This window comes from Propithecus coquereli, unplaced genomic scaffold (assembly GCF_000956105.1).
Source record: "Propithecus coquereli isolate 6110/MARCELLA unplaced genomic scaffold, Pcoq_1.0 Scaffold292, whole genome shotgun sequence".
Classification (NCBI taxonomy): domain Eukaryota; kingdom Metazoa; phylum Chordata; class Mammalia; order Primates; family Indriidae; genus Propithecus; species Propithecus coquereli.
In genome coordinates, this window is record NW_012148530.1 from 530307 (window position 1) to 540181 (window position 9875).

A 9875-nucleotide genomic window follows, 5' to 3' on the forward strand; every position below is an offset into this window, starting at 1 on the left:
GAAATAGTAGATGAAGAAAAGGATAAAATGAGTATTCTAGATTTATTATGGTTCTAGGAAAATATGACTCCTCATCTCCTCTTAAATATTAATAAATATTAATTATATTTTATCAAGAAGTTATGACTAAAACATCATACCATATAATTTTCTTTGTCATTCAATATCTAAAAGTAATCTATGATTGTCTATATTAGTTTAATTACTAATTTGCCTTTATTCCTTATTCTCATTATTTCACATCTTTACTATTTCTGGAAATTTGAAAAGAAATTCAACAGTTACAGTTTACACAAATAATTTTGAATTTTGAAATTTTTTAAACAATGGATGAATAATTTTTTTTTGGCTTCTAGGAAAAATATTAAAAATACATTTCTTTGAACTTTCAGTTGGCTCAGATTTTCAGAAAGGTAATCATAAATCAAATCATTCTAGACCACTTTATAAGAGAGGTGTAAGATATAATTATGTAAAGAGGCTTTCATAGTTTATGCTTTGATATAAACAACTGATGGCCTTGTGATTTTATAATATCCATTTACATAAACATTTTAACAGTGAAATTTAAAATGCCACCTTTTTGGTAATTTTATTTTTAAATTAATATTCTCACAGAGTGAGCATGCAATTCATGCGACTTTAATAAAGAGAAGTTGATACTCACTTTAGACAAAAGAAATAAATCCTCAATGTCATATATTAGAGTACTACTTCATATCTTAAGGTATTTCAATTACGAAAAGATCTTGGCAAACCAATAGATATTTCTTTCAATAAATGACATTGATAAAAGAAAAATAATAACATTTACCACATTTATCACAGGCTTTTATTTTTTCTTTGCCTTCTTAACCTTTTAAAATTTAAACAGATAATAGAAAAATAACCCAGATTTTTAAAACATATGTCACATGAATTGCACATTAAAGAATGAAGTCCAAAATGTAGACATTTCATTGTTCATTCAGTGATGCAACAGTAGTTAGCTGACTCTGCATTTTATGTCACTGATTTGGCATAGTATCTTTTCACAATGTGTCCCAGATGTTATGTAAAGTTCCGAGCACATATAAAAAAATGTGTACACATGCATTGATGTGTGTATTTTGGTGGCGGGGGACTGAATAGCCTTCACAACTCTAATAAAAGCTACTATTTAGACCATATGAAAGTTTACTATATTTATAAAAATTTAAACAGTTTAGTCAGCATTTATAAAATGTGTACTGCTTTATGGCCTTTAAAGTTGACAGCTGACGTCATAAATTTTCTGGATGATTATCAAGTACATGTTGATGCAGCTGTTGCCATGCAAGACATGCTGAAGCATCCACTGCAGTGTCAACTAGTTGGGCATGGCTCTTTTCCTTTAAATAGGTACCAATATGGCTTATAATACTGAATACCTAAAATCTAGATCTCCAGTAAAAATAAAATATTACTTAAACTCTGCAAAAATTTGGGAGAGGAAGAAGATAATTTCAACAGAACAAATAACTAGTGAACTCACATAATTTCAAGTGTTCAAATAACTACTGAACTTACATGAGGGTCAAATTTCTAAAAATTAATAGTGTTTCAGAAAATTCAGGAGTTGTACCCCAAAGGAAGAAAATCCACACTATAAAATACTCATTTGTCTACAGCATAATTCTACAATGAAGTCTACACTGTATTCTGATTTGGTTTTACTGTGGGTCACTTCTTACTCATCTTGTGCTTCTGTAGTCTTTTATCAAAGCCTGAGGAACTTTTTAAGTCATAGCATGGTTAGAAGAAGCTTTTTGGTTTTGGTTTTGTTTTTTGATGGGGTAATATTAATTCTCAAAGAAGTGTTAAAGAGAATTTAGGATTTCTATTAGCTCAATTACATTAACTATTCTATTTTATAAGAGAAAGCTAAGATGGTAAAAGTTGACTATGTACAATTTCCGCTTACATCCATCTTTCAACATTAAAAAAAAATCCTATTTGAAGAGCAAGCTTTGCAAGCACTTTACTTCTTATACATTTTTAAAACTTTACAATGAGAATTACTTTACTCTAAAGCTTAACACTCCACATTTTAAACACATATTGAAATATAATAGGTTCTTCATTTTTCTCTGTATTTTAAAGGAAAGAGAGACAACATATTCATATTTAAATTTAGAGACTTGTAGTACATATCCATTTTGATTGTGGTTATGTACTTTTGCCTTAAAAATAGACATCCTTTATTTTATGTCTGTGGAAATACATGATTTTGGCTTTAAAATTTTTCTTGTTTGTTCTTTACATGATATGTATCTATTTTAACTACAAAAATAATTCCGTATATTTAAAAACTCATGTTGTAGACTTACTATGGAGAGTGGAAAAATAAATTAAAAATGGAAAACAAATCAACAAAATAGCTCACTATGATATACTCTAACTCTACTTGTTCTCCAAATGACCTTGACTGAATTCGAATCTTTTCCTAACACCTTCACTCAAAGTTGACGTACTTGTCTTTCTCGTTAACTATTGAATCTTTCCTGCCATGATGAATTTTGCTCACCTCAACTGAAGGACGTAAAATCTGCACCTAAATACATTTCCAACACTCAGCCTTCTCTTACAGATCATTACGCACTTTAATTTAAGATGATATGGCATGATCATCATATCACCACATTTATAAAATCAATAGAAAATTAGCTAATGTCTTTGAAACAAATTCCTCCTTAAGCAACAAAGAATTTATTATATGTTACACAGTACACAGGCTTGCTTGTAATACATGCTGCAAATGCTGGTCCTGGAAGCAGGTAAGAATCAAGGCAGACTTTCTTTCTCTTCTTCCTCCTCATATATCTGTCATCACCACTAAAAGCCTCCTTCTTTTTCCATTTCTGCTTTCTACTACTTTTTTCTTGTCATTGATTTGCATGTGGCTCCATCCTAGTAATTCCAAATTAGGGAACTCAGTAGCAGAATCACATAATCTTTCAACTCAGGTAACTATGTTTGGTATTCCATTTCCAAGTTCCTGAGAGACAAAATTCATTTTGTGGATCTTGGGTCAGTTTTTCTTCCTCAGCAGCCTAAAATCGGGATCTCCTGGACTGAGAAGCTGATGGTTAATATCACAAGCAACACAGTTTCTACAAGAAAAGGCAAAGTGAGAAGAAAAAGACCAGTATCTCCAATACACCTGATACATCTGACATTACACAAATAATATGACATATAAATAATTCGATATATAATAGAAAATACTGGAGAACTAAACAACTATTCATATTTGTCTTTCACATGCGGTTAAACAGTGTTCTGCAAGGTGCTCTGGAGGTGCTTTGTGGTTGCCCAGAGAAAGGAGGGAAGTCAGCTGTTGAGGTGGAGGCTGAACGGGTAAAATGATGGACGCAACTTCCCAGAGCAGCTCAAAGGCTCAATTTTATGTTTAACATATTCCGTTGAAGTTCTACATGAAATAATCTTTCAAGAACAAGTCATACTTAAAAAAGCAAGATTTGAAACCACATTAGATAAATCTTTTCCAAAACCTGTTATAAGTTTATGCTGGTATTTCAATGCATATTTCAATGCTGAGATCAGAACAGGGCTGCATTTGAGTGACTGTTAATAAGATGGTTAATAATGCCAGATTTGCATGCTAGTCCCTCTGATCTCAACTGCATTACACATTCCACAAGCTAGATACACACCAATAAATATTAATGCCAACTAGATATGACTATATAGTGATTTCCCTGATTAATAAAAGACAAATAAGATACTCTATGTTATCTTCTTTCCTGGCTTTAGTATCAAGGTAACATTGACTTTGTAGAATGAGGTGGGGAGGAGTCCTTCCTTCTTGATGGTAAGAAATAATTTTTGTAGTATAAGAACCAGTTCTTCTTTATAGGTCTGGTAAATTCAGGTGTGAGGCCATCTGGTCTGGGAATTCTTTTTGTTGGAAGATTTTTTTATTGCTCCTTCAATTTAGATACTTGATATTGGTCTGTTCACGAGCTCTATTGCTTCCTTACTGAGCCTACAGAGGTTGTGCGCTTCTGAGAATCTGTCCATTTCCTCCATTTTTTCAACTTTATGTGCATAGAGATTTTCATAGTATTCAGAGATGACATTTTGTATTTCCATGATGTCAGTTGTGATTTCTCTTTTTCATTTCTGATTGAGCTTATTAGGGTCCTTTCTTTTCTGTTCCTGGCTAACCTACTGAGAGGTCTGTTGATTTTGTTTATATTTTCAAAGAACCAACTTTTTGTTTCATTAATCTTCTGTATAATCCTTTTGTTATCAATATCACTTATGAATATAGAAGCAAAAATTCTCAACAAAATCCTAGCAGGCTGAATTCAGCTGCACATCAAAAAAATAATTCACCACAACAAAGTGGGCTTCACCCAAGAGATGCAAGGGTGGTTCAACATACACAAGTCTATATAGTTCACCACAAGAATAGAAGCAAAAATAAAGACCATATGATCCCCTCAATAAATGCAGAAAAAGGATATGACAAAATACAGCACCTGCTTATGGTAAGAACAAAATAGGCACAGATGGGACATACTCCGAAGTTATAAAAGCCATATACAACAAACCCACAGTCAACATCATACTGAACCAGGAAAAGTTGAAAGCGTTTCCACTTAGAACTGGAACCAGACAAGGTTGCCCACTGTCACCATTTCTATTCACCATAGTGCTGGAAGTCCTTGCCAGAGTAATCAGAGAAGACAAGAAAATCAAGGGTATCCAAATGGGAAAAGAAGAGGTCAAACTATTGCTCTTTACTGGTGATATGATCTTATATCTAGAAAATCCTAAAGATTCTGCCAAGAGACTCCTGGAATTGATAAATAAGTACAGCAAAGTCTCAGGTTACAAAATCAATGTACATAAATCAGTAGCATTCCGATATGCCAACAACAGTTAAGCATAGAATCAAATCAAAGTTTCAATAACTTTCCCAATAGCAACAAAGAAAATAAAATACCTAGAAATATATTTAACCAAGGTAGTGAAAGACCTCTACAGGTAGAACTACAAAACTCTGAGGAGGGAATTGCAGAGGATGTAAACAGAGGGAAAAACAAATCATGTTCATGGATTGGCAGAATCAACATTGTTAAAATGTGTATACTACCCAAAGTGATTTACAGATTCGATGCAATCGAATTAAAACACCAATATCAATTTTTTGCAGATCTAGAAAAAATATTCTATGCTTTGTTTGGAACCAGGAAAGACCCTGAATAGACAAAGCAACCTTAAGCAAAAAGAACAAATCAGGAGGCATCACTTTACCAGACTTCAAGCTATACTATAAGGCTATAGTAACCAAAACAGCATGGCACTGGCACAAAAACAAGAGACATAGACCTATGGATTAAATTGGAGAACTTAGATATAAAACCATCCTCATATTGTCATGTGATCTTTGACAAAGCAAACAAAAACATACACTGGGGGAAAAAATCCTTATTCAATAAATGGTGCTGGGAAAATTGTATAGACACATATAGAAGACTGAAACAGGATATGCACCTCTCACCACTCACAAAAATTAATTCACAATGGATAACAGACTTAAACCTAAGACATGAAACTTATAGAATTCTAGAAGAAAAAGTTGGGAAAACTCTTCTAGATATCGGCCTCGGCAAAGAATTTATGAAGAAGACCCCAAAAGCAATCACAGCAACAACGAAAATAAATAAATGGGACCTGATTAAATTGAAAAGTTTCTGCACAACCAAGGAAACAATCAATAGGGCAAATAGACAACTACAGAACGGGAGAAAATATTTGCATGCTATACATCTAATAACTAGAGTCTATAAAGGACATTCAAACAAATCAGCAAGAAAACCTCCAACAGCCCCATAAAAAAGTGGGCAAAAGACACAAACAGAAGCTTTTCAAAAGAAGGTAGGCTAATGTCCTATAAACATATGAAAAATGCTCAACATCTCTAATCATCAGGAAAATGCAACTTAAAACCAAAATAAGATATCACCAAATTCCAGTGAGAATTGCTTTTATCAAAAAAATCCCAAAACTACAGATGCTGGTGTGGATGCGGAGAGAAAGGAACACTTCTACACTGCTGGTGGGACTGCAAACTAGTACAATCTCTATGGAAAGTAGCATGGATTTACCTCAAAGAACTAAAAGTAGACCTACCATTTGATCCAGCAATCCCCTTACTGGGGGTTTACCCAAAGGCAAAAAAGTCATTTTATCAAAAAAACACTTGCACTCAAGTGTCTATTGCTGCATCATTCACAATCACAAACATGTGGAATCAAACCAAGTGCCCATCAATACACAAGTGGATTAATAAAATGTGATATATGTATACCATGGATTACCACTGAGCCATAAAAATAAAATGATGAACTAATACCTTTTCTAACAACCTAGACGGAACTGGAGATCATTCTTCTAAGTGAAATATCGCAAGAATGGAAAATCCAATACCACACGTACTCGCTATTAAATTGGAATGAATTGGTCAACACTCATGTGCACATATGCTAGTAAAACTCAACAGAAATCAAGCAGGTGCGATGGGTGAGGAAGAGATGGGTAAATATACACCCAATGAGTGCAATGCACACTATCTGGGTGATGGGCACACTTATAACTTTGACTCAAACTGTACAAAAGCAATTCATGTAACCAACATGTTTGTAGCCCCATAATGTTCTGAAATAAAAAAAGATACTCTATGTATTTTATAAATGGTGAAAGAATGTGTTGATAGTTCATAAGGAAGCTTTAACAATAAATGTTAACAAAATAGAATTATGTGTACCCTCGTGCTGGAATATTCATGTGCCTTGCAGACTTAACAACCTCCTCAAACTTTCCCATGCTCTCTTCAATGGAACAGTTAATATTCTTCTTGCTAAAGGATTCAGATGCAGCACCAAAAACTGATATCTCAGTGGCTCCAGCAGCAACCTGCAAAAGATAATTTAAAGCCCAAAGCTAATAATTTTTAAAATCTAAATGATAGCAGTAGAATAAAGATTAACCACTCTAAAGGCATACTTGTATTCTTTAACATTTGCCTTATAATTTAAAATTGGATTCCTCTCATCTTGCCACATATACACTTTTGAAATGTAAAAATACTTTACAATAACAGAATAATTCCAGAAAGTTCAATACTCATAAGTCCATGAGGCATGGAAAACACAGTGAAAATGTTCCAATTTAATTTTGCCTTTCATAAATTACAAACTTTCTTCAGAAATACTTTAACCCTAGTTATGGAAAATATTAGCACACCAATAAAACCTTTATTCTCCATTAAAAACATTATTTTCAAACCAATTATTAAAATAAAAGATAGTAAATGCTCTCTATTTTTATTCTCTTCCTGCAATCCAACAGAAAACTATTTTTCTAATTCATCATTTAGATTTTGCCCCAAATTTTCCTCCTATCTCATAATCTAGCTTCCATTTGTTTTGTACCCTGACTGCTACACCCATATTCTTGTGTGCCTAACACTTTAATCCTTTTGCCAGGCTTTAAATCCAACATATTAACCTAATCAATTCCTCTTTTGCCCCTTTTATCAATTTTATTCCTTCCCCCAGGCTCCTCCTGTGACTTGTGTTCAAATGTCAAACTTCCAAGCTTTTCAGCTGGATTCTGTTAATGCATCTTAATCACTCTGCCTATGTTCTCCTCTCCCCCGATCCCCTATTAACACATTGAAAAAAAAAAAAAAAACTATGTTGTCATCCTTCTTCCAACATTTAAAAAAATATTGGCTTCTATGCCTCTTTTCAAAATAAATTTCCAACTTCTAAAATAAAAATCCTATTAGTGAACACCTGCTATTTGCCAGTACTGTTTTTAGTACTTTGCATACTTTTTGTAATCCACAAACAACTCTGTAAACTAAGTGTTATCATGCCCATTTAAAAGATGAAAAACCTGTGGCATAAAGAAGCTAAATACCTAGCACAACATCACACATAGTAAATGTTCTGGAGCTGTGTTTTGAGCACAGAAGTGCCTGACTTCCAAGCCATAATCTGTTCCATTCCATCGCCTGCCCTTCTAAGCTAACATGAGAGTGTCCTCTCTGTCTTCTTCAAGGTGGAGACATTCTCTATCTTGTTAGGACTGGATGACAACAATTTACAATTTCTTAAAATGCCTTTCTTTCTTTACAATGCAATTAAATTTTTACCAAATCAAACAAAAGGAAATATAAATGATGCTAACAAGATCCATTCGCAGGTGATACACTAACTACTTAGCACTTCACAACCTCAACTTTATGCAGTACAGTCTCAAATACAGAAGTGAAAAATGTTCATTAACACCAAAAACATCTAGTGCAAAATCTCTGAAATAAACCCATACAAGCACAATAGTTTAAGCTGTTACTTAAAATTAAAGTGGTTCTCCTTGTATGTGTAATTATTAAAGCTTTTATTTAAATCATATAAATTCCTAAGTCACATGGGATCAGAAGAAACAAACCAGAAGAAGAATAAGGAAAGTCACTAGAGGCAGATACAATGACAATGATTAGCTTCACCTAGAAAGAGGATATAACAGAAACAAAAAGCTGACCAAAAACTTGACAAAAATAATTATCAATTAAATTATAACTATATATTATGATATTGCATGAGAAATGTTTATGTTTTACTCTGTATTACTTAAGAGGGAAGCATAAATACACTTTCAAAAATTTCACCAAAATAACTGTATTTTCATGTTTTGAGTCTCGGTTAAACCAAAGGAAACACTTATATAGAGCCCTTTAGCCCCTAACAATGCCATGAGGGTACCAAGCTCTATGTATTCATGTTAGTATATTAGCACAGTATTTACACAGATTATAAGTGAGTTACATGTGGCACCATTTTAACTCTGTAAAGATCTTTAAAACAATAAGAGGCATATGAATTTTAGAAAAATAAGTAGCACACTTACAGCACGGTGAAAACCCTGAAGATTAGGAGTAAGGACAGGATATCGAACTCCTGGGTACTGATGAATGCCTTTCATCACTTCAGTGTGATCAGCCATCTTAAATACATAATAATTATATATAAACATGTAACTTTGAATATTCTATCAAGCATGGTTTTAGGTTTTCAGGTAAGTTTAGTCACATATGTTGTTATAGTTTATAAATTAATGTTTGAAATAACAAAACTATGCCAGTTTAGCTAAAGAAAAGTAGTTCTCAGTGTCACAGATGCATAATAACTAGATTTGATTTTATATCGTATAACAGGATTTGGTTAAATGAGTGACCATAGACAGTCAGGAATTCTGAACTCTACTATTTTCACTTGACCAATCTTTATTCTCTTCCTTTCATTTCACGGCCCAAGGCTCAAATATCCCTGAGGTTAGGGAGAATTTGAATAGCAAGAGGTTATTAATTTACTTTGCACATGAAGATTTTATGTCTAAATCATATTTGGGGTATGAAATTTTACAATATGCAGTAAAATATAAATTACACATATTCTTTAGAATAATTTAACAAGGCTGAGGTCTTAGAATGTTATTTGGTTAGCATAGGTGTTTTAGTTAGTAATAGTTATAATACTTTATATAGTTCTATCATATTATTACCAGGTGTTCTCATAAGGTGAACAAATAAACAAAGCAGATAAAGTACTCAGCAGAAAAATTTAACACACACTGTCAAAACTTTATTTTCTCTATCTATAAAAAAATCAACTTTGAATTAAAATATCAAATTTACCAGTTTGCCACAAAGTCTATGAATTACCTCTTAAAGCAATAACTAATAATCAGATCCCATAATCATCAAACAGGGAAATTACCGTTGACATAACCATAAGCCTTGCAAATTTAAGAATAAT

The 9875-nt window shown here is 32.9% G+C and overlaps 1 protein-coding gene across 3 annotated transcripts in view; it reads right to left on the reverse strand.

The window, feature by feature from the left end:
- HMGCLL1 (3-hydroxymethyl-3-methylglutaryl-CoA lyase-like 1) overlaps positions 1-9875 on the reverse strand; it is a 173760-nt gene that overhangs the window by 108675 nt on the left and 55210 nt on the right. Inside the window, exons 4-5 of one of the 3 annotated variants that reach the window (XM_012648712.1) lie at positions 8968-9063; positions 6818-6966 (exon numbers count right to left, since the gene is read on the reverse strand). The exons of 1 other annotated variant lie outside the window; for it this stretch is intronic. In XM_012648712.1, coding sequence (XP_012504166.1) covers positions 6818-6966; positions 8968-9063 — 245 coding nt within the window. The remainder of the gene's footprint in view (positions 1-6817; positions 6967-8967; positions 9064-9875) is intronic. One more of the 3 variants, XM_012648713.1, reaches the window with a different exon arrangement.